General features: G+C 38.9%; 1 protein-coding gene across 1 annotated transcript; it reads right to left on the bottom strand.

Annotated features, from left to right (window-relative positions):
* Window positions 1-11,924: 11,924 nt before the first annotated feature.
* Window positions 11,925-26,247, bottom strand: LOC131906526 (killer cell lectin-like receptor 2). The gene is made up of 6 exons (XM_059257142.1): window positions 26,139-26,247; window positions 24,425-24,514; window positions 23,333-23,557; window positions 20,538-20,680; window positions 18,932-19,035; window positions 11,925-12,081 (listed from the first exon to the last, which is right to left on the bottom strand). The coding sequence occupies exons 1-6, from the start codon at window positions 26,245-26,247 to the stop codon at window positions 11,925-11,927; spliced, it is 828 nt and encodes a 275-aa protein (XP_059113125.1).
* Window positions 26,248-26,785: the final 538 nt, after the last annotated feature.

The raw sequence follows: 26,785 nt of genomic DNA, 5'->3' as shown, positions 1-26,785 counted from the left end.
CATCCTTTGTAGCTGGTGCCATTTTTCTAAGCTGGGATCCCAGAGTGTGTAAAGGAAGATAATAACATGAGCACAAACGCTCATCAATCTCTCTCTGTTTCTTGCTATTGATAAAATTCAACCAGCTACCTCAAGTTCTGGTTATAATGACTTCCCTTCCATGAAGGACTATGAACTAAAATAAACACTTCATTCCCTATGCTGGTTTGTCTATGTTTTATCATTACAAAAACTTAAGACACTGGGAGGCAGGTGTTCTGTTTTGTTTTTTTTTAGAATAGAGATTATAAGTAAAACGGAGAACCTGGGAAATCCACAGCAGTGAGAAACTACTGTTTCAAAAAACACCACTGGTGTCCTCAGGTCTGGGGAGTCACATCAAACTGTTCACAGGAGGGTTAACACAATTTTTCTGAATTCCATCCTTGATGGGAGGTGTTCTCCTCACATTGAGCAAGTGCAGAGCACGTTCACATGTGTGAGTGTTGTTTGTCTCCTCTCTCTCAAAGACTTAGTACATGCTCCAAATCCTTTCCTTCCTGTCTGGGACAGCAAAGTGGATGACAGATATGGTGCCAACAGTGTGCACGACAGACAAGGACAATAAAGTGAACAGAAACTAAATACAAGGTGGAGACAGAATCATAACAATTTTTCAGCTTTAGAAAGAGAATCATACCAGTAACTGGAGCACCAAATATAGCAGCAGCTGCAAGTTCTGTCTTCTGTTTATTAAAAAGCTCCAAACTTTTGATAAAGAAAAGTCTTCAAGTGAAGATGATTAAATTAGAAGACAGAGTGTCTTCATAACTAATTGATTGACACACTGCAGTTCTTTGCACAAAGGGCAGAAAAACAAAACAAAACAAAACAAACAACAACAACAACAACAAAAGGAAGTATGAAACTGCATTACAACTAGCTAAAAAAACAGAAAGGTGAGAAATTTGAAAAATGTTTTTTATTTTCTTTAATCTTTTCTTCTCCTTTCACTTTTGTGCAAAACCATACACAGATAAACATAAATATGCTTTCCAATATATACTGATGTCCCTGGCTCCTTACCGTGTGAACCGATTTTATTTGGGAAACCACATCATGTGCCCACTCACATGTGGTAAGACATCTACCAGGAAGCTGTGTACATCAGTGCAGTCACACCTTCAGACCTCTGGTCACACCCTCAGTCCTCAGCAGTGGCTTTATCTTTTCACATCTGCAAGTTGATCTTCCTGCGCAAGGTGAGGAAGAGCTAACAGTCCATGGAGAAGCTTGGTTTGAACCACTTCACTGGGAGGAACTGCCATTATTGACCAGCTTCTGATCTCATGGTAATTCTCTTCAGATGTCAAACTTTGACAACACTAAACATCACAGTTCTTAAAGCAAAAAAAAAAAAAAAAAAAAAAAAAGAAAAAAAAAAAACCTCTGCTTTGAAATTTTCTGTACTAATTACCAACCCACATTCCCTGGCATTTATAACCACAGTTGTGCTAATACTCTGCATTATCATGACTATCAATGTACTGCTTGTGGGGCCAGAAGCACTGAGAGAGCAAAAAGAAATGTGAAAGATGTTTTGGGAACTCAGTAAGAGTAATAAAAGGGCCCCCAAAAGTTTCAGATGGATATCTAGGCTCTTCCATATTGGGAAATGAAATCCATAGCTAAGCTTTTTGCCTCTTCAGTCCCTGTTCACTCCCTATATCATAGATCAGAGAAGAGACTCTAAGTAGCTCTCCAACTCCAGCACATCCTCTGTGGAGTCTACAAGATCAGATCATTCTTCTCAAAGCATCCTTTATTTTAAATGTAATTTCCCCCCTGATTCATGGTGCAATACAGTACAGTATGGCCCAGAACTGACTGTGTAGCTGAGACAGGCCTGGACTCCTGCTACTCCTCCCCATTTGTGAGTTCTGGGATTACAGAGTAAGCCACTTGTTCCAGCCCTCACATCATTCTTTTAATTTGTGTATTTTTTTTACATTTTGATTAGATGTTTTATCCTAGCTTGTTATCCAGTAAGACTAGGAATACAGCTATTTAAATAATCAAAGGTATCTGTGGTTCAGCTTACTTACACCTTAGCCCTTTATAACAACTCTCATACTTTTAAAGTAAAGACACACATTTCTAAGTGTTGGATATGTAAGTAAGGTTAGCTATTGCTCATATTCCTGATAAAAATGTTCACATAATGGACTGGCAAGTTGCCTAAGCAGGTAAGAGCACTGGCTGCTCTACCTGAGAACCCAATTTTGGTTTCAAGTACCCACATGGGGCCTAAGAATTATCTGTACATCCAGTTCCAGGGTTTCTGACCTCCTCTCTGGTCTTCAGGAGTACCAGGCTCATATCTGGTACACAAACCTGCATGCAGGCAAAACATCCATCCATACAAAACAATTTTTTTTGGTTTTGAATTCAAGACAGGGTTTCTCTGTGTAGCTTTGGCACCATTCCTGGAACTCACTGTGTAGCCCAGGCTGGCCTCAAAGTCACAGAGATACTCCTGACTCTGCTTCCTGAGTGCTGGAATTAAAGGCATGCACCACCACTGCACAGCTAAAACAAAATATTAAAAAAAAAACTATTGACACACAGCCCAGCTTGGCACTGATGAAATACTTCCTTGCCCTCTTTACTGTCCACAGAGGACAGAACCTGGAATGTTAGAAGAAAACCATGTGAGTAAGAGATTATGGGAAAACATTTATTTGCTTAAAATATAATTTCATACATGATGAATTTGCCAGTATAGTTTGAGATACTCATACAAATATCCACATCTCATATGTGTTCATTCTCTTTCTCCCTCTCCTCCTCCCTGATTCATTTTATGGGAAGTTGGCACCCCATACATGGAGTAATATTTATTGAGGCCAGCTGGATATGATGACTCAGACTCATAAAATTATAGGCACATGAGTTTGAGGGCAGCTTATGTTACATAGTAAGTTTTTGACCATTGTGGGCTACAGAGTGAGATACTGTCTCATGAAAACTAATAATAATGATGTTGATAACAATAATACTAAACCATCCATAAATATCTTAGGAACAAGCAATTTCTTACATATGTCATCATACATAATGGTGAAACTCAAGACATTCAGTGTTAATATAGGAATATATCCTATCAGTAATCATATTCACATTTGTCAGTTTTGGGATCATATCATTATTAATATTTCCTAACGTTGCTTTCATACTGAACATTTATTTGTGATTTCTTTGATTGTTTTACCTTGACATTAAAGAAAAAAACCAAGTTTTGAAGTTGGAGTGTGTATGTGCAATAATGTACCCAAAGAACATCATGAGAATTATGAGTTTAACAAATAGGTATACCTCTTCAAGCACCATTATGCAGGCTAGTTTTATGTCAACATGATATAACCAGAGTCATCTGAGAGGAGGGAACATTATATGAGAAAGTGTGCCATTAGCCTTGTACCTGGTCTCTGGGGTTCAGGATGCTGGTGGAAGAGGAGACTTCTGCCACAAGTGTGCGCCAGCATGTGGGGGCAATGAAAGCAGAGGCAGTTGGGGTTACATTGAGTAGGTATGGGTGGGGTGTAGATGCAGTCTTACAAGGGGTTCAGGTTGCTGGCCTGGCCTCTGGTGGAGTGGGAGGCTTCCATCAGATGTATGGGCTTGGATAAGGCACCAAGGAGAAGAGGGGCACTTGGGAGTTTGCTGGCAAGGCACAGGCTAGGGGTGGGTGGAATGGGTGTGGGGTATTTTAGGAAGCTGGCTTGGCCTCTGATGGGGTAGAAGGTTCCGACCAGAGGGGTGTGCATGGATACAGTGATGAGGAGAGGAAGGGCAGTTGGAATTATGCTGGGCAAGAAAAGGCAGTGTTGGAGGGCAGTCTTACCTGGACTCTAGGATGCTGGTAAGAGGCTTCCATCAGAGTTGTGAGCTAGGATGTGGTGACAAGCAGAGGAGGGGTAGTTGCGGTTATGTTGGGTAGGTACGGGTGAGATGTGGGGACAGTCTTACCTGGGGTTCAGGATGCTGGCCTAGCTTCTGGTGGAGAGGAAGGCTTCTGAAAGATTCTCCACATGCTACCAAAGAAGAAAAGTTAAAAACCAGCTACAAACCTTTCGTTCTACAAGATTTACCTGCCTGCAAGCTCAACTGGTTCAATAGTGGCACAAAACTTGTAGCAGTAACCAGCAAATATGATTTGTGGAAGCCATGCTCAACACAGCTTGGGTGGCCAAGCACCTGAAACTAGACACTCCGTGGACCCAGGGAAGACCAAATACTACTGTTCTACTAAAGGATCATAACAATAAAACGACTCTTAATGACATTCTGCTCTACTCATAGATCTGTGCCTTGCTCAGTCATCACTAGAGAAGCTTCTTCCTACAGCAGATGGGAACAAATACAGAGACCCACAAGCAGATATTATACAGAAATTGAGAGATTTTGAAACGCTCAGTTCTAAATGGATGTCTAAATCAATTCCTTTCCCTAAGGCTCAGGTGTAGCTAGAGTTTTCCTGCCTGGCCCACAGTCAGGGCAAATCTCTCTCACCTGCCAGTCCCACAGCCTCTCAGACCCAACCAAGTAAACACAGAGACTTACATTGATTACAAACTGTATGGCCGTGGCAGGCTTCTTGCTAACTATTCTTACAGCTTAAATTAATCCATTTCCATTAATCTATACCTTGCCACATGGCTCGTGGCTTACCGGCATCTTTACATGCTGTTTCTCATCATGAAGGCTGGCAGTGTCTCTCTGACTCAGCCTTCCACTTCCCAGCTTTATTCTCCTCCTTGTCCCGCCTACACTTCCTGCCTAGCCAATGGCCAATCAGTGTTTTATTTATTGACTAATTAGCAACACATTTGCCATACAGAACATCCCACAGCACTCAGGGAACCCTGAAGAAGAAGAAACAGAAAGAGTGTAAGAACAAGAGAGGATAGAGGACACCAAAAAACCAAGGCCTTCTAGATACAACATGTCTGACATACATATGAACTCACAGAAATGTGTCATCATGCACAGGGCCTGCACATGTCTGGGCCTGATGTCCTGTTGTCAAGAGAGAAAGTGGACACAGCACACAGCCCTAACCAGAGGCTCTCTAAATTGATAACCACTTGAAAATATAAAATGAATGTTCTAGAGTCTCATTGGGTATACAAACCTGTTGCTGGAGAATTTCTCTCCATCTCCCGCCACCAAGTCCCGCCAGTCCCAGAGCCCATTTATAAAATAAACACACAGACTCTTACATTATTTAAACTGCTTGGCCATTAGCTCAGGCCTGTTATTGTCTAGCTCTTACTCTTATATTTAGCCCATTTCTATTAATCTTTACTTTGCCACATGGCTCATGGCTTACTGGTACCTTACATCTTCCTTGTCCTGATGGCGGCTGGCAGTGTCTCTCTCTCAGCCTTCCACTTCCCAGAATTCTTTTTCTTGTCCCGCCTATACTTCCTGCCTAGCCAATGGCCAATCAGTGATTTATTTACTGACCAATCAGCAACACACTTGACATACAGACCATCCCACAGCACTTCCCCTTTTCTTTTCTTAAAAAGGAAGGTTTTAACTTTAACATAGTAAAATTACATATAACAAAACAATTATCAAGCAAGAATTACAGTTACAATATTAAAGAAGAGATCCTATCTATCTTATATTTGTAAGTTTAAGGTTTTATATCTAACTTATCTTTTATTATAACTAAGGAAAATTGTAAGTATCTAGTCTTTAACCACATCAAAGACCTCAGAAGGATATAACACTGCCTGAGAAATGGGAGAAGGATGCAAGCAACTTTTAGGAGTCTTGTAGGGTAGACAGAGACAGCTGGCAGCCTGGACAGTCATTCAAAGTTCTCTTGTAAAGTTGGGGCATCTGTCTTCAGCCCACAGGCCTAGAGTCTCTTATTTACTTTTCTCTGTGTCTTGTAGAATGTCTGGCAGTTTTCTCTGCAAAGCAGGAACCTGAAGGACCATTTTGTCAAGCAAAGTTCAGTGGTCACCTTTGTATGGGTCCTGCATGTCCAGTTGATCAGACAGTCCAGGCAAGAACAGTTTCTTGCCCAAATGGCTATTTTTGTCAAGGTGAAGATAAACTCCGTATGGAGTGTCTTCGATGCCCATCCTCCTCTCTGAAGTAAATCGGTGCTGTCAGGAGCAGACATGTCTCACTGTCCAGAAAGTCTAAATTTTTAAAACATTTTAAATGCCATATTCTGTAGGTCTTTGAAGTGTTTGAAGACTACCTATCTATCTGAAATATAACTATGTATACCTAAAAGACTTAACTAACATGGCTACAAATATGATTATCATAGATGACTAATTATTAATCTATTTTTTAATTATCCATTATAATCTTAAATGAGTTACATAAACATAATACCTCAAACAAGAATAGAAATATATATACAGTATAACAAAATTAAGTTTAAACTTGTATCAATAAACTAAAATCTATAGCAATGTAAAACATTTTAAACAAGTTGTTACTCTTTAAAAGTAGGTTCATTAATCTACCCTTTCATCCTATCATATCTAAACTATCCCCCTTTTTGTTTTAGAAAGAGATTGTATTTATAATCAACCTGATTTAAATAAAAATATTGTTTTTCCTCTGTCCCACACCAGAGGGCTCTTCTGATTTGGGACACAAGAATCTCTTAACCATTTTTTTTTTTTTTTTTTGAGCAATATGTCTGGGTTTAGAGGGGGAGTGAGCCAATTCCATCTCTAAAGCCAGCTTGGTATATTTGGGAATTTGGGCGTAGCTTCTCTTACTACTTCCTGCTGGAGGGGGGCGCTGTATCTTATGGGGACACGAAGAAAATTTTAGGATCATGGAGTAGTCCATGAGGCTGTATCGTCTGAGCCAGTTGCCTTGAAACCATTCTGGATGTTGAATCATCTGGGCCATGGTGTCACTGGAGACTTTTCAGGGGTTCTTGGCTGGTCAAACCTGATGTATCTTAATCTGGAACAAATCCATAGTCTCTGTCTTTCTGTGGAAACAAGAGCAGAGACTCTTTTCCAAAGCAACATATCCTTATATCCAAATTTTGAAGTCAAGGTACCTTTAAAATATACATTTTGGCATAACTCAACAGCTTTTACAATCAAATGTTTTTCTGCAGTTACGAATATCAAAGAGAACATAATCCAGATTCTTTGTGTGGTAGCCATCTTTACGTGGCTTATTTTTTTATATTAGCATGAGCCTATTGCTTTAAACTGCAGCCTTCTAAGCCTGAAATGGCGCAGTGGCTGCTGGCTCCGCCCACTTCAGCTTCCCAACATGGCGGCGGTCTGCTTTCCGCCAGCTCTGGGAGCCATGACTCTCAGAAATAGTGGGTCTACACTTTTACCAAAGTAGCGTGTAGCCCAGAAACCTCTTTTTTTGTTTTGTACTAGCAAAGGCTAAATTCACCACACAGTTTAATGTGCTACTTGCAGAGGCCTCATTCCTACCATACTGCAGGTCGAGAGTGCACACTAGGAACCCGCCAGTAGCTCAAACCGGCAGCTGCCGCTCATTTGAGAGAGACAATTAGGAAGCTGTTTTTAGTTCCGTTTTAGAATCTTTTTTCTAAGTTTTTAGGTGGAAACTCTTGCCACCACGTTGGACGCCATTTGTTGCTGGAGAATTTCTCTCCAGCTCCCGCCACCAAGTCCCGCCAGTCCCAGAGCCCATTTATAAAATAAACACACAGACTCTTACATTATTTAAACTGCTTGGCCATTAGCTCAGGCCTGTTATTGTCTAGCTCTTACTCTTATATTTAGCCCATTTCTATTAATCTTTACTTTGCCACATGGCTCATGGCTTACTGGTACCTTACATCTTCCTTGTCCTGATGGCGGCTGGCAGTGTCTCTCTCTCAGCCTTCCACTTCCCAGAATTCTTTTTCTTGTCCCGCCTATACTTCCTGCCTAGCCAATGGCCAATCAGTGATTTATTTACTGACCAATCAGCAACACACTTGACATACAGACCATCCCACAGCACAAACCACTCTCAAGGCCAGGCCCCATGCCCTGTAGTAGAAGGCCAACACAAAATGGATTCAACGGTATTTTTGGAGGCTCTTTGTCTCCTACTTTGTCAGAATTTTTTGTTTCCTTTAGGTCCTTTGGTTATATATTATGATTTCCAGTTTTGTGTGTACACGGCTTCTGTGTGTGCAAATGTGTCTCTCTCTGTGTATATTTATATTTCTTGATCTTCTTCTTTCTCTTTTCTTCTGTTTGTTTTGTGTTATTCTGACTTTCTAAAACTTGATCCAATTTTGTTTCATTTTTATTTTTTAAGATGTCTGTTTGTATCCTAAATAGAGAGAAAATGAAAGGATGTGGATTTGTGTGGGAGAGAGAAGTGGGAAGGATCTTAGAAAAAATGTTGATGGGATATCATAAGAATGTACAGTATTCAACTTCTATTTTTCATTAAAATATATTCAAAATAAAATAAAACTGCTCTGAAAGGCAAAGTCTATTTTAAATGTGCAGTACATTGATGAATATACCAGAAGTATCAAATGAGTGTGTGTTATGATTATTTTTTTTTTTTTTTTTTGGTTTTTCGAGACAGGGTTTCTCTGTGTAGCTTTGCGCCTTTCCTGGGACTCACTTGGTGGTCCAGGCTGTCCTCGAACGCACAGAGATCTGCCTGGCTCTACCTCCCGAGTGCTGGGATTAAAGGTGTGTGCCACCACCGCCCAGCTAATGTGTGTGTTATGATTTTTAAAAGAGAGGAGGGAGCATGCTCCTCATACAGAGGACCTGAGCTCAGTTCCCAGCACCTGAGTGGCTCACCACCTCCTGAATCTCCAGCTCCAGGGAATCCAATGCCATCTTCTGGCCTCTGAAGTATCAATGCACATGGCATATGATCACACAGTCACACAGACAAAGAAACATAAATAAAAATAATCAAAATAAAAAAATTACCTTGAAGTAAATGTGTAAGTTGAAACTATATACTATCTAGGAAAAATGACACTGTTAAAACCTCTGCAATTTTATGTAAACAAAGACTTAAGTTAAATTTTATATTATTGAATGATTTATTTCAAAAGATGCAGACTAGACAGTAAGAAAATATTACATCACATAACTATATCAAAGGTTTTGTATCATATATATATATATATATATATATACATACATACATACACAAAACCCTCTTACAATGTTACAACTAGGAAGTGAGCAGATATGAACAAATATTTGACAAAGGAAAACATGACTGACCAATAAGTACTTGAAAAAGATGATTGGTATCATTACTTCTTAGAGAGATGAGAATTCCTCAGTTAATCAAGATGGGAAAGTTTCAAAGAATTGTTAGTATCAAGCATTGGCAAAGATGAAGGGCAAAGAAAGCTCTCCCAAGTTGCAGAGAAAGTAAGATGACATAAGCCATTCAAAACATGCTATAACTTTCTTGTGAAATGAAACTGCACTTAATAATGGAACATGCATATCAAAGCTCTAGATGTTTACCAAAATAAAAATAAAATACAATGTATTTCACACAGTGACTACACACACAAATTGACATGAGAACTTTATTCAAAATTGTTAAAACTTTGAAACACATCCTATGTTCACATGTGAATGGATAAATATGGTATATTTGTGTAATACAAAAGTGCTTTGTAACAAGAAAAATGAACCACTTATATGCTGTGAGATGTTCTGTATGACAAATATGTTAATAAATAAAACACTGATTGGCCAGTAGCCAGATAGGAAGTATAGGAGGGACTAACAGAGAGGAGAATGAATGGAAGAGGAAGGGAAGGTGGAGACTGCTGCAGCTGCCGCCAGGACAAGGAAGATGTAAGGTACCAGAAAGTCATGAGCCACGTGACAAAGTACAGATTAATAATAATGGGCTGAATATAAGAGTAAGAACTAGACAATGTTAGGCCTGAGCTAATGGCCAAGCAGTTTAAATAATATAAGCATCTGATTGTTTATTTTATAAGTGGGCTATGGGACTGCCATGCCTTGGAGGGACCCAGAGAGAAAACTCCAACTACACTTATCTGTGAAAAAATCTTGAGTTTTCTAAAAAATAGTAATGATAATAATAATAGTAAAAGATGCAGAGGAAAATCGGGCCAAATACAAATCTTTACTTAGTATATGACATTATAGAGTATGCCTTCCTAATTTACAGTACAAGAGAGCATATGTCTGCTTTCCAGGGCCCAGGTAAGGAGAGGAGTAGAAAAGAAGTTTGGGTGGCAAAAAATGCCCTGCTAGGGTTTGATTGTTTTCTTAGGTGGAGTTTCTATTGTTGTGATGAAACACTATGACCAAAAAGCAAGTTGAGGAGAAAAAGGTTTATTTGACTTACACAACAGCATTGCTGTTCATCACCAGAGGAAGTGAGGACAGAAACTCAAACCTGGCAGGAATCAGGAGGTAGCAGCTGATTTGGAGGCCATAGAGGGGTGTTGCTTACTGGAAGCTTCCCATAGCTTGCTCAGCCTGTTTTCTTGTAGAACCCAGGACCATCACCCCAAGGGTCTCACCACCTACAAAGGGCTGAGCCTTCCTAATCAATCACTAATTAAAAAATGCCCTATAGGTTTGCCTATAGCTAGATGAGGTACATTCTCAATTGAGGTTCCCATCTCTCACATGTATCTAGTTTGTGTCAAGTTGACATAGAACTAGCTTGTACAATGAATGGTTCTTGAAGAGATGAACATATTTTTTAACTCATATTTCTCATGACTTATAGTGGGAACATTTCAGTTACACACACACTCCAAGGTCAAATTTCATATTTTTAATGTCAGAGTCAAAAACATAAAGACATCATAAGTCAATAACCATTTTAGAACTAAAGAACATTACAAGTAAAAGCACTGATGATAGTGAATGTGAAGAAATATCAACAGTGATATAACTCAGAAAAGTGGTAATTATTAATATGGATTATGGAATAGAGCATGTTACTAGATCAATACTAAATTTCTTGCATCTTATCATTTTAGTATGATGCTATAATAGAAATTGCTTGGAAAATATTTATGGACAGTTTAGTACTGTTATTATGATCATCATTATTAATATGCTTCATGAGACAGAATCTCTTTCGGTAGCCCATGATAGCCTCAAATATACTATGCAGCCTAGACTGCATTCAAACTCAAGTACTTATAAGATTATAAGTCTAAGTCATGACTTCCAGCTGGCCTCAGTGAATATTACTGTATCCACGGGTTTTCAATTTGCCAACAAATAGCTCAGACAGACAGAGAGAGGGGAGAGAGAGAGAGAAACAGAGAGACAGAGAGAGATAGAAAATGAGAACACATATGAATTATGAATGTTTGTATGAGTTTCTTAAACTAGTCTAGCAACTATTCACCAAATCTGAAATTGTATTTTATAGAAAACAAATATTTTCTAAACATAAATTCTTCTACCTGCAACAAAACAAAACAAAGAAAACAAAAAATAAAAACAAAAACAAAAATCCTAAACACTAACCAACAAAATGAAAATAGAACTCCAAAACTGCATTATAGTTCTTAATTGTGATGTCAAAGCAATGGAACATTGAAATGGTTTGTCCTAGGAATGATGAGTCAGTTATCTGAGCTAGTTATCAGCATTCTGGATTTGATTCCTTGTGTCATTCAGGAAATAAGGGATGATGCCTCAGGGCTTGGAACAAAGTGCATCCATTCTCCAGACAGGAGCTGCTGTGTTTAGTAGGAAGGGAGAAAGCTTCTGGTGTGTTAAGTTAGATTTCAGTAGAACATCTCTTCTCTTTCCAGCTCATTGCCATGTTTGCTCAGCTGACTGAGTCCTTCGGTCAATACATTCAGTCATCAAGTAGTCAAAAATCATCACAGGATACCAACAAAGATGACAAAATGTCCATTTTTACTTTTCCTTCACACTATACATGGAACTAGGGAATTTATCCATTCTCCTTTCACAGATACAGGGGTGGTTTCTACCACAGTCATCTTCACGTATACCTCCAAAACTGAGATGTGCACAGCCTCCATCTTGTAATAATTTCACTGTTTTCAAATTACTATAAAACAAAACATACAATGGGCAGTTATTAAAATTTGAAACATATTGATGGGATGTAGATCATGATTTTAACAACAATTTTTTTTTACCAAAATATACAGAATATAGAATTAATTGTGTTTTACTAAAGGATTTTTGTTTTCTCTAAACTCATTAAAAAAAAGTTTTGGGCCAGTGATACAGATCAGTGGATAGAAGCCATTGCCACCAAATTTGACAATCTGAGTTCAGACTTTGGAAATACAGAGTAGAAGAAGAAAAGTGACTCCAGGAGGTTCGAGCTGGAACAAGGACAGAGTGGGAGAGCAAAAAAAGAGATACCGTGATAAATGAAGACATCATTGGAATAGGGAGAAACAGAGTGCTAGGGAAGTTCCCAGGAATCCTCAAGGATGACCCCACCTTAGGCTAATTGCAATAGTCAAGAGGGTGACTGAACTGGCCTAATCTGGTGATCAGATGGCTGAATACCCTAACTGTCATCATAGAGCCCTCATCCAGTGACTTATGGAAACAAACGCAGAGATCCACGGCCATGTCCTCGGCAGAGCTCCAGGAATCCAATCGACGAGAGAGAGAGAGAGAGAGAGAGGAGGGATTTGATGAGCAAGGGACATAGAGACCATGATGGGAAAAAGCATACAGACAACTAGCCAAACTAGTGGAAACACAATAGCCAAGGAGTCCCATGGTACTGGACTAGGCCCACTGGATAAATGGGACAGTTGTTTAGCAACTGTTTAAGGTTCCCCCAGGCAGTGGGATTGGAACCTGTCCCTAGTGCATGAGCCAGCTTTTTGGAACCTATTGCCTATGGTGAGACATTTTGTGCAGCCTTGGTGCAGGGAGAAGGGGCTTGGACCTGCCTCAATTGAATGTACCAGGCTCTGCTGACTCCCCATGGGAGACCTTGCCTTGGAGGGGGTAGGAATGGGGGTTGGGTTTGGCGGGAAGGATGGGTGGTGGGAGGAGGGAGGACAGGGGAATCTGTGGTTGGTATGTAAAATGAATAGAAAATCTTTTAATAATAATAATAATAAAAAGATGTGACTTCTTCAGCTGCTTCTAAGTACAGATGTGCTGAGATATGGGAACACACCTGCATACATTTACACAAAATAAATAAATGTAATAAAAATAAAAATAAAAATTTTCTCTTGATCACAATTTAATGCCATATCTATTCCACATTGTTAATTTTTCATCTTTAAATATATTTAATTTTCAGTATCACCAAAAGATCATTTCACACTAAAGTTTATTTTTTATGATGCTTTTTGGAATAAAGACATTTTAAAAACAAGTAAAAAAATGTATATGGCACACAGGACAGGTCTCATGGCTTGGGCAATACAGTGAGATTTAACCAGGCTAGGCTGATGAGAATCTACATAAAAGAAGATAAAACAGGGAATGAAATCCACCAAACTCCATGGGCTGTGATGTGAAAGGGATATAGCTTCAACAAAAGATCATCATTTGTTGAGCTCTGTATTCAAGCCAGGTAGAAATAGTGTGTTTAGATTAACCATAGGAACAGCAAGAGAAGATAAATGAAACTAACTGGCCTCTGGGGTATAGACAGAACAGGTGAGGTGCAGTAGGAGTGAGTATATACATTGGACAGCCATGAGACATGATTATGGTACAATCAATAAAGCATGTGTGTTGAACATGGGAAAAAAAATAAAAGACCCAGTAGACAGTAACTATTCACAAGATCCACATGGAGCACACATTCTGCATCATGAGCTCTTTACTTTACCTCCATGCTGATGCCCATTTGGAGCTCTACACAAGGAAGACAGGTTAATCTCATAGCTGCTCACAAGGTCCACTAGAACCTGACATTGAAACAGATGTCCAAGATACGGCCTCTTCCCACTAGAGAAAATGCTCTGATGGTGAAATAAATCTTCTCAACACCAGGCTTTTATACTTAATCTTCAGTTCTGGCCCTAGTGATCATACCATCATCAGGGGACAGTTCTGTAGCATAGTCAAGGTCTACAAAGATATTTTAACCTGGATGCAGGCATCCTGTCTGCCACTGACACCTCACTCCAAATGTTACCACTTGCCCATCTCTGACTCTGTATGGTGCTGTAGGCTGTAAATAAATTCATAAACTCTATGGTCAGTCATAGTGGAAAACAACATCCATCCTGGTGCTTTGGAGATAGATGCAGAAGTGGGGCTAGCCTGTATGAAATAATACTTCAAATAGAAAAAACAAAACTAATCGCAACAATAATAATCTGTGTGCTTTGAATATATTAAAACATCTTGTAATGCTGCCTGTCCTCTGGCCACCTATGTGACAGCCTGCTTGAGAATGTCTTTAGAGGAGAGAGAGAAAATTATTTTCCTGAACATTAAGAACCTAGTTGTCTGCACTGGCTGGACCACATTCAAACAGAAGTGACCAGACCTATCTTATTCCCTGGCACTGAAGAAAAGCTTCCTGAGACAGTTACCACTGTGAAAACCATGCTTCAGATAGTTTCTGCAGCCAACGAAGAAGAAATTTGGTAAATGCCTCAAAGAAAATGACATCATGAAAAAAATCCAGCAGAAACTGTACATTCAATGCATAAAACTTCAGACACTAGGATTACAATCTATCCCTTCTAAAATAAGAATACTTGATATCTTTCAAGAGACAAAGAATAGGACAGGCACGATCACACCTGCCAGTAGTCCCAGCATCTGCAAGTAGGAAACACAAGGATCGGATGTTCAAAGCCAGCCTGGGACACATGAATCTCTATCTCAAAAATAAAAATAAAAATTAAAATGATTTTTAAATGATATAAAAGGTAACTAAAATTATAATTAACTCTTCCATTTCTGGTGAGAGTGAAAGTTATGCAGCCATTTTGAGAAGTGACATGGTTGTTTCTTTTTCTTTTTCTTTTTTTTTTTTTTTGGTTTTTCGAGACAGCCCAGAGATCTAGGATAGACTGCACATTTCTGGTAAAAAAAAAGTCAATGAAATGATTCATAATAATATTCTGCTATACTCAAAGATTGCTGCCTAGCCTAATTGCCACCAGAGAGGTCTCACCCAGCAATAGATGGAAACATGAAGAGACACACAGTGAAACCGCAGGAAGACCTTGGGGAATCCTGTAGAAGAGGGGAGGAAGGATTGTGAGAGCCAGAGTGGCACAAGAAAACCACGGAATCAATTAACCTGAGTTCATAGGGAATCAGAGAATGAACCAAAAACTGGGGAGCCTGCATGGGAGTGACCTATGCCCACTGTATATATGTGACAGTTGCATAGCTTAGCTTTTTTTTTTTTTTTTTTTTTTTTGTCGATCTCCTAAGAATGAGAGAGTAGGGGCTATCTTTGACTCTGTTACCTGCTTTTGGGACCTGTAAATGGACTTTTCTTTTTGGCTACCAGCTCCCCAACAATGACACAGAGACTTATTATCTATTATGAAAGCTCTGCTGATAGTTTAGGTTTGTTTCTTACTAGTTCTTATAAATTAACTTAACCCATTTATATTCATATACATGTTGCCACATGACTCATGGCTTTACTTCTCCTCCTGCATATCTGTTCCCTCTCTGTTTGCTGGTGCCTCATTGTGTCTCCTCCCTTCTTCCCAGTGTCCTTTGTGTCTGCGAATACTCTCTAGCTACTGACTGTTGAGCTTCTTATTAAACCAGTAACAGTGACTCATCTTCACAGTGTACAAAAAGAGGGACCCTTCTTCATACTGAGTTGCCTCCTCCAGCCTCAATAGTAGAGGAGGTGCCTAGTCTTACTGCAACTTGATATACCATGGCTGGCTGGTATGTAATGGGAGACCTGCTCTTTTCTGAAGAGAAAAGAGGAGGAGTGGATTAGAGGGTGTGTAGCTAGAGTTTTCCTGCCTGGCCCACAGTCAGGACAAATCTCTGACACCCGCCTGTCCCACAGCTACTCAGACCCAACCAAATAAACACAGAGACTTATATTTGTTACAGACTGTATGGCCGTGGCAGGCTTCTTGCTAACTGTTCTTACAGCTTAAATTAATCCATTTCTATAAATCTATACCTTGCCACGTGGCTTGTGGCTTACAGGTACTTTACATCTTCCTTGTCCTGATGGCAGCTGGCAGTGTCTCCCTCACCCAGCTTCCTGTTCTCTCAATTCTCCTCTCTGTTAGTCTCGCCTATACTTCCTGCCTGGCCACTGACCAATCAGTGATTTATTTATTGACCAATCAACAACACATTTGACATACAGACCATCCCACAGCAAGGGTGGGAGGAAAAGGGAGGAGAGGAAGGAAGGAGGGAATACTGTGACTGGACTGGAAAAAACTGATTAATTAATTACTTTTGTTTTTTTGAGACAGGTTTCTCTGTATAAGAACTCTGCCTGTCCTGGAACTCACATTGTGGACAATGTTTGCCTTGAATTCACAGAGAGCTGCCTGCTTCTGCCACCAAGTGCTGGGCCTAAAGGCCTGCACCACCAACCCTCAGCAATACATTTTAAAATTAGAAAAAAAGACAACCCCCCAAAAGAGAACAGTATTTGTTGGTTTTTGCTTGTTTTTGAATGCTCATGTTCTAGGAGTTGGATAACAAACATTGTTTTTAAATACACACATACACACACACACACACACACACACACATATGCCAATGTTGTTTTTTGACAAATACAGAATTCCTAGGAGAGAAATTTCAATATTAGTATTTCTAAAATCATCAACAAGCATGAGGAATGGTAATGTGTGATATGAAAACAGAGGGAGCAATTCTGAGAATTAAAACATCAAATGTTGATAGTGCTGGGGATAAAGAACAGGAGAGGATCAAAGGTGAGTTAACCAAAACTAAGGGTTTATGTATGGACACCCAGCAGTTAATAAGCTTGAAGATGACCAACACAAGTAGACTCTTTGTTCCTTTGGTGGTTTGGGATTCGTGTGTGTGTGTGTGTGTGTGTGTGTGTGTGTGTGTGTGTGTTTCAATATTTTTATTCTGATTGGGTGTTTTTTTATTCTATTTTCATTTTTGTTCTGTTTATGGAGAGAGAAAGAAAAAACTTGACTTTAGGTGGGTAGGGAGGTGAGGAGGATGTGGGAGGTGTTAGAGGGTGGGAAAGATGATCAAAATATATTCAACTGAAAGACGAAATTGAAAATGAAAATATAACCATAAACAGAGTTAGAACCACAGAAGACATGAATTATTAAATGAAAATCAAAGTATAAAGCCAGGGATACATCCAGAGGAATTTTTGCTCAGAGAGACTACAGAGGTCTCCACACCAGCACAGCATATTGCCATTATCTTTGGTTACCAACCACAACTACATGGTAAGACCTGATTGCTAAGACACCACACACTGTGATGTCAGAACATAGAGAAATCAGTTTCAAATCAACCAGGAAACTTCTTTCCTTGAGCTATTTTTCAAAGGATGGGAAGGTGGTTTGCAGGCTGCTGTGGGAGAAGAGATATGAATGGTCTTACTCAGCACTGAAGCCTACATTTTTCAATACTGACCTGCTAGGCAAGATGTGCCCAGTGGTACCATTGTTGTAGGATAACTAAGTGTTTTCTTATTAGAGTTGAGATCTTTACTATATAAGTGACATTGAGTTTGGTATTGTAATCCAAATCAAAAGCCAATGATTGTGGAGGTCAAGGGCCTTAGGGTGGAAAATGCTACAATCATGTTGATAAGTGGGCATGTAGTCAAACTGTACTCTCAGTACATGTGTTTATGGCCTAGACATGGACTGCTCTCGACCTTGGTCAGAGAAGCTTCTTTTGCAGTAGTCTGTAATCAGTGCAGAGCAGCAGAACTAGTCAAAGTTCAGAAGAGAAGAGAAAATGTGTTTAGCCCTTTGGGGACATTTTCATCAACTCCATTCCCCTCAACACCATCCCAAGACTCAGGGAACAAACGGGAAGAGAAAGTAGGAAAAATATAAGAGCCTGATGATAAGAAAAGCTCTTTGAAATCCTGCCATCTAGACATGACAAGGCTTTCCCACACACAAACCCCAGCAGATGTGGTCACCTATATGAGACCTGAACAATAACAAGCCAACCAAATTATAGCACAGTTGGGGAGGGGCCCTCTAGCTCTTAAGGAGATAGTATTGTTAGTCTACTACTGGAAATGGGAGACACGTTCTTTATTAAGGTTGTGGCCACTGGGAGGTATCCTTGCTCCAGTGGATGGCCTACAAACATGCACCAGTGGACAGTATCAACTAAGAAAACATGAGTTAGATGGGAACACCTTAGGTACAGTCAGGGGAAGGTTGAGAGTTCATGTAGGGGATGATATGATCATATTTCATTCTGTATATGTATGAGATTTTTATGAAATGGTATTAATAAAGAAAATCAATGAAGAGTTTCAACCAGGTCAGAAATGAACAAACTTAGAGCTTATAGACTACAGCACCCTTGAAATGAAAAGTAGATATGCATATGCATATATATTAATGTGTTTTTATATTTATAAATTAACAATTACAGAAGCTAACTACAGAAACAAGTGAAGTGTATGTTTAAGATACACTCATAATATCTTTCATGTCGATCAAGTTACTTCACATGATCTTAGGCTTTTTTTTTGTGCCCTCAGCATCTTTGAACACACAGCCCTGAGCTGTGTTCAGTATGACATCATTAGCAGTCAGCTCTAAACCATTCTTCTTCCTTGTCTAACACTTGCTCAAACACTGTGTGATGCATCTTGTCCTGACCTGTGAACTCCATAGAAAATGAGGAAAGCCATGTGAAATGAGAGAAAAGCCTTTGCAACCCTCCTCCCAACTGTGCACCAATTCTAGAGTGTGAGGTCTCAGGAAACTCACAGTTTAGATGGGCCATCGCCAGTCCATTGCCATTCCTTTTTGCTTCCGTTATATTTTAATCCAATCCAGTATCTGTTTGTAGTAAGCTGGGACTGTAAGAACTTCTGTAAGGGAAATAACACATATTATGATAAAATGTCCATCTGTTTGGTGAGAAAAGAACAGGATAACAGGCCCCAGCTATTCTTATGTCAGTTCTCTGCTGTCCAGTCCTCCAGCACTTCAGTCCCTCCAAGTTCATATTTTAAAGTGATTTCCCACTAGTAGCTCATTTATGTAAAAACTGATGACAGTTACTTAAGTTATTTAAAATGAAAATTTCAGGTATCTAGAGATACTGGATTCATGAAATGATTTGTGACTGTGTTTCTCAGAGAAAGTATCACTGTGTAGCCAAGGCTGACATTGAACTCACAATCTCTCTGCTTCAGACCCTGGTTCCTTTAGTAAGCCAGATACTTTATGAAATTATTCAAATACATGTTTCAGAAAACCACAGAGGCATGTAGGAAGTGTTCAACATAAGTGACTTCCTGTCTAAAAAAACAAATTAATCCAGATGAAAAGTCCAAGTCCTCTGTGAAAAGCTATGTGCTATCCTCCATGTTCCAGCAATGAAGCCATGCTTTACCCAGACCTGAAAGTAACGGAACTTGAGGAAAGGGGAGATACTTGGAAGTAAATAGTGTGTCTTACATGTGACATTTGAATTGAATGATACCTAATAAAATTACTGAATATGTTTTATGTTTAAATTTACCTATGTTTATGGTATCAAATAGAAAATTATATCATTACATGACACTAAAATTTATTTGATGCTGTAATTATCAGACATGTATTAAATTGGTGAAGAAATTGTGCATCATACTCTAAATGACAAATGTTTCAAGCTAGAAAAATACCATCTATGTATTTGAAGACATTTCTTTAGTGACAAATGTGAACAGTTAATGTCGGCATCCTGGCCACTTGTTTTCCTTTAAATGTTCATTTCCAAAGATAGAATTTTATGAAATATAAGAATATTAGGAAGTAAATATTATGGGCAGATTCAGTGAAAATCAACTAAAAGGAAAAACTGTTTAATTCCCGGTTGTCATATAATTTCCATTTTGCAGATTGTCCCAGAGCTCAGTTACTTTCTCTATTGTCATCCAGTTACCCATCTCAGGCAATCTCACTTCTGGATTGCAGAGAGCAAACTCTGAACTGTGGTCTTTCTGGGTGTAGGTGGCACTCTATGGAGATAAATAACTGTCAGTCACAAGATGTGTTATACCAAAGGGCTAAACTTATTCAGGGAAAACATGCTTCTCTTCAGGATTGTCTGGCAGATTCCTGGCAAAGGGAGGAGATTGCAAAGACAGGACTGTCTCCTTAGTAATGAGTCTCCTCATAACACCCTGTGTCCTGACACTAAATAGGAAGTAGGAAGGATGGATTGGAAAACTCTTACTGTATGATTTTTGCTTAAATTACAAGAAAACCACATACAACTGCTGAAGGACTCTTTTTTTTTAAATAATATCTGGGCTCAATATTTCGCTATCAAGGGTTAGAGAAGGAGTCTAAGAATAAAGAAGCCTGTAAGAGTCTATGGTACCGGTTCATCATCATCATCTATCTTCAAAAGGGATAAGCTGCAGTCCTGGCAGGTCTGTTTACATCCACTCCAGGGTTTATCATCCATGATGAAATAATAACATTTTATGCCACAGCAGAACAAGTGTCCTTCAACTGGTTTTCCTACAACAGAGAAAGAAATGGTAAAAATTCTTATTTTCTGGTATTCTGTTATTAGAACTGTGGTGATATTTTGTATATGCTTGTCTGAAGATCAAAGGGCAGACCTACTCATAGTTAGCCATAGATGCCAGGCAGTGATGGCACACACCTTTAATCCTAGCACCATAGGCAAAGGCAGATGGATCTCTGTGAGTTCAAGGCCACCCTGGACTATAAGAGATTAATCTTGTCTAAAAGAGAAACAGAGTCAGGCAGTGATGGCTCACACCTTTATTTCCAGTACTTAGGAGTCACAAGCCTTTGATCTTAGCACTAGGAAGGTTGAGACAGGAAGACATTTGGCTGGGTAGAGAAAAGAATATAAGGCAGGTGGAGTAGGACTCAGGGGCATTCAGTCTGAGGATTCATGGAGACAGGATCTTGCCCTTTTGGCTGAGGATTTGGCAAGGAGAGAAGTGGCTGTGGCTTGTTTCTTCTGATCTTTCAGCATTTATCCTGATATCAGTCTCTGGGGTTTTATTATATGACCTATTAAGATTTGTACTACAAAAGAATGTATTTATTACACATCTATAACTAAACAAAACCTCACAGCTCTCAAAAATTGAGACACTACAATGCTGAGAGACCCTTGCACACCGATGTTCTATGCAGCACTATTTATAACAGAGATATGGATAAAATTTAAGAGTTCATATGGATGAATCAATAGAGAAAATGTAGCATATACACACAAAGGAATAATATTTATCCTTGAAAGGGAAGAAATGCCACCGGGCATGATGAGTTATGCCTAATAATCCCAGCACTCCATAGGCTGAGGCATGAGGTTCACCTCTAGTTTGAGGTCAGCCTAGGTTAAGCAGTGAATTCGAGGCCAGCTTTGGCTATCCGGTGAGTTCCACACAGCCTGGCTACAGAATGAAACCATTGTCACATCTAGCCTACCAAAAGAGAAATCCTGACCTAAGTGTCCAACTGTGTAGTAAGAGTCTCCTAGGTGACTTCTGACTGCTGCTCACTGAGTGTCAGGACTAAGTGTCCTGTTATGAGCTGATTCATTACTAATGAGACAGCAGAGTTTTGAAATAACTTCCTTTCTCAGAAGTCTCCAAGGAAGTTTGTCAGAGAAGCATGGATGAATTTGAAGATAGAGTGCTAAGTGAAGCAAACTATTGCCAGGACCATACTTTTTTATTTCACCCAGATGAGGTTTACAGCACAGCCCAGTTCTAAGAAGCAGAGGTTTGTAAGATCTCAGGGGCTGAAGGGAGGGGAAATGAGCACTTGCTTCTCAGAGGCAGTTACATGGATGATGCAAGGCTAGATCTGCCGTGATACACTGTGCCCACCATGGCCCACATGCTACTGTACACATACAGCTATGCTGTGGTCTATGTTAGATGCTGTTACCTTAATAGAAATAAGAGACAAACAAGGAAGCGTTTGATGGTGATTTCCTTTTTTCCTTCCTTCAAGGGTACACCCACATGCCCAAAGTGTCAAATTTGAATACTTTAAAATGTGTGTAGTTTACATAGCTAAAACATCTCAATAAGATGTATTTGTTTGGTCTGTGCCGGGGAGCCCCTTTCTCTATTAATAACCTTTATGTCCAACTCTTGTTTTTCTGAGAAGAGGTATCATCACTCTGTAGTTCAATCTGGCTTGGAATTTGCTGGACACCTAGACTGTCCTCAAATTTGCCATCCTCCTGCCTCAATGTTCTAATCACAAGCATTGCTGCCACTTAGCGATGATAGTTATTTTATTCTATAACAATTATATAAACATTTTTGATGAATCTGGCGTACCTCAATGACTATTTTTGGACTTTATATTTTTCTCTGTCACATATTTTAAAATTTACCAGTTTTAAAGATATTATTAGCCCTTGAATAATGAAGATTGTTAACCCCTTCTATCATGCACAGTGAGATCATATTCAAGAGTTCTTTGTGAACATTAACTTTTGAAAAAATTGTTAATAATGAATGGTAAACTGTGTCAATTAATGTTAACCAGTCATGATCCAAGGAAAGAAAGTTTCCTTGTAACACTTGATATTTCATCTCTGTGTTATTCAGTGACAGAGATACACCAGTGTGGGCACCGTGGTGAAGTTCCCATGTGTGCTGCAGTGAGCTTCACTATGGTCACACACAGGCCAGCTCTCTGATACCAAGGCAGATGGAAAACACACACACACACACACACACACACACACAAAAAAAAAAAAAAAAAAACACAAACACAATTATTTTTATGACTGCATCCATGTAAATGCATTAAGTCCATTTCACCCTAAGAATTTGGTAAATACTCTCTTACTGGAAACTTCCACATTCTGTCAACAAATGAAATGGGTGCTCAGATTTGACCTCTCATGAAAACAACCTGAATTCTTGGCTGTGCTGACTGAGCTTCCATCCCCTGGAGCAGTGAGAGACAGGATGGCCACTGAGTTCTAGAAACTAATATTTTCCTAATCCAAACAGGGATTTCCAGAGTTCTAGGCCCTCCATGAGACAAGGAACCCCCACCCATTAGCTCAGGGATCATCAGCATTGTTAGCTGCTAACTGGATTTCAAATCTTCTAGAGAGGAATCAATACAGAAAAATGCAATCTTTATTCAATATCTCCTCCTTACCTGTGTGCTGCACACAATCAAAAACAACCTTAGTTTTCCCACAGCATCGGTTCTGTTTTCTATTGAGAGTGTCTGGTTCCTTCTGATGTTTGAAGTCATCACACCCTGTAGACTTACTTCTCAAAGTTTCATTCAAGCAGCTGTTATTTTGCATGGTGATATTCCTTTGATTGGGGTTGTTTAGATTTTTCTGTAGTTCATGGTTTTCTTGACTATATTGGAAAACTAAAATTAACAAAAGATAAAACTCAAAAATGGTTACAAATACTAAATATTGAAATTTAAGATATAAGAAAAGCCCCCATGTTGACAACATATATTATTACATCAATTGCTATTTTGACATTTAGAAAATAACATCTCAATTAACTTATTAAAGAAATGGAAACATTAATTTCCCTCTACCAGAAACTTCCCTATAAAGTAAATGATAAAGCAGAATTAAATTATGGTGGAAGCACATTGCCTTCTAATTCCTTTGATTTTTTTCAGCATAAAACTTACAAATAAATATCTAACTAAAGAATTCAGTTAACCTTTAACATTCACTGAAAATGTGAATTAAGGAACATGAAGAAATGGCACAATTCTCAAAGGACCAGATGGAAAGCATAATATCCAGATACACAGCTATATTTTAGCACATCCTAGTAGTGATTTCTTCTAAATATGTAAAGGGATCTAATAAGGCTGAAGTGTTAAGGTCTCTGTACATATCTAGTCTTTTTGCACAACCGTGTTCTCAATACAGCCTGAAGGCCATCATTTCTTTTGCACAGCTGTTTCTCACAGAATGTTCACCTAAGATTCCCAGTCTCTTCAGCTCAGAAGGCAGACTATCACCAAGTTCTGAGAATGAACATGACCATGAATGGGAAAGTACAAAAGCTCTCAACAGCTCCAAAGTTGATGAAGTAGATATGTAAGAGAAAGGGACACTGTACTGTGCCAGGATTAAAAATATCCTAAACCAGAGCTATGTGGCACATCCCCTATTATAGGCAAGACAACGGACAGAGGTTTATAACTACATAAGTGACTGAAGTTATTACTTAGGCAGAAAGGTGAAGAATTTGTATAACAATTACTCACTGTGTGTCACCAACACTGCAACTGTCACCAGCAGAATGGAACAAAGGATTGCAAGAGGTATTGCAATGAAGTGCCAAGGGACTGAAGATTCTTAAATTAAGAAAATAATCACCATTAAAAGAGCATGTCCCAATACTGATTATAATTTTATGTAGCATGGAGAGGATGGGATGTTGGTCTCTTATAAATTTTACAGAAGTCCACCATACAAACTAAATGAACAGTGCTTTCAAAATTATATTGCATCCATTATAGAAATCTTACATGTGTGAAGTTTCACAGGATACCAAACTTTTTTCACCTTTGGCCTTGTATATTCAATCCTCCTATTTCAGCCTAGAAGTAGCCTTATGACAGGCACCTGCCTCTTACTCAGTTCTACAGGATCAAAAGTGCATCCTTCAGAAAGTACTGGAGGTGCAAACACAGTCCAGGTAGATGATACCAAACTGGAATGTGCAGTCCACCAAGGGAGAGTAACTGAGGATGAGGAGGAAGGGATGAGGGATGGATGTTCTTGAGAACTGTAGGGAACCATGGTAGTTTTGGAGCTGATTTGTATACAGGTCCACCCTTAAAGGAGCTTAGAAGTCAACTCTTGATTTTTTTTTATATGTTCTATTTTTCTCTAGATAATACAAAACATCTCCATATATATGAGGTGTTAGGAATCTGAAAGTCAAGCCTCTGATTATCAGTATGTCAAAGAAGTTAAAGTTTAGGGTTCATTTGTGACATTATATGAAGAGTGAGCAGAAGAAGAATAGAAAGTTTTCATTAGTAAAGTTAATTATTCTGTGAATGCATAATGTGGGTTACTCATTCTCATCCCCAGTATCCTCTGTCATCCTCTGTCTTCCTCTACAGCTTCTTCCCAGGAAGCGACTCTGTCATCTGATAGATGACTCTTGCAGCTTTCATGCCCTAGATGTTAAGAAATACTTAAGACAATAAAAAACCTTTTGTTAGAATAAATGTTTTGTTTATAATGAATACTTTTCATTTCCTTAAGATTTTATTTCTCTAAACACACTTGTTGTTTTTTCAGATTCTAGTGTGTTACTTTTAAAAGATTCAGGATTCTTGACAAAACTAAAAAAAAAAAACTTAATTGTTTCTCAAATTTGACAGAATATATTCACTTCTCCCTTCTCCAGTCTCAATTATTTTTTTCTTACAGGCTCCCATCATTCTACTTTGCCCATCCGGCTTTTTTGTTTGTTTGTTTGTTTCTAGCTAACACTTATAAATAGGATTATTGCTGAGTAGGGATGGCACACACCTGTAATCACCATACTAGGCAGGCAAAGGCAGGAGATCTCTGAGTGAAGCCAGCCTGTTCTACAGAGTATGTTTAAGGACAGCAAAGGCTACACAGAAAACCTTGATTCGAAACCATTTCCCATTCCACCACCAAAACAAAAAAACAAAAAGGAAAATAAAATGAAACAGATTTTAGCCAGGCATGATGGTACATCCAAGCACTTGGGAAACAAAGGCAGGAGAATCACTTTGAGTTTAAGGCCAGCCTAGTCTACAAAGGGAGTTCTGGGACAGCCAAAGCTATTAGAAGGAGAAACAATGTCTTAAAAAAAAAAACAACCCCCTAAAAGTAGAGATATTGTTTCTAATGGCAGCCTGTAGGATATTGTTTTCAAAATTAGAAGTTTATGATGCATCAAAAATAGGTGAATTTAGATGTTTAAACGCTTACCTCTGTGGCCAGCTTCTCTGGGCCCTTGTGTCTCATCAGCCCTTCCTCGATTCTGCAAGTCTGAAGATTTATGGAATCTCACAGTTGTGTAAGTAATCTCATCACCCATCTTGGGAGTAAGTGAAGTATGGTCTGTGTTAAAATCTGCCCTTGAGTGATTTCTAAAGAAAAAGTTAAAATGTCCACCTCTAGGAAGGTACCAGAATACAATGCTGCAGTGGGGTGGGAAGGGGTGGGGTCTGATTCATTCCTCTAATGATCGAAACACCCTAAATCACATGGACTGACCATGTTTTCTGCTAGAGGTGAGAAGTCTTTGAAGATTTCTTTCATTTATACATCTAATGGCCTCAGAACTTATTATTAGGAGATACAGAAAGGATTAAAAATTTACTAATAAGTCAATGTAATATTGACAGAACACATATATAAAATGTTAGCCAAAATTGGTACTACCACAAACCATTGAAATATGTTTAAACTATCAATTGAAATAACAAAAAACCAAAGCTTTCTGAATAAATAAAATTTTTGCTTATAATTATTTACATGTTTTGATAAATACATGAATGCAAAAATGTTCTTATAGTCTTTTCAATCATGCATGACTATCAGAGTTTCCTAGACACAACCTTGAAACAATATAT

The sequence above is a fragment of the Peromyscus eremicus genome, chromosome 3 (genome assembly GCF_949786415.1).
Source record: "Peromyscus eremicus chromosome 3, PerEre_H2_v1, whole genome shotgun sequence".
NCBI classification, from domain to species: Eukaryota; Metazoa; Chordata; class Mammalia; order Rodentia; family Cricetidae; genus Peromyscus; species Peromyscus eremicus.
Note: the sequence above shows the minus strand (reverse complement) of the source record. Positions and strands in the feature narration are given on the sequence as shown.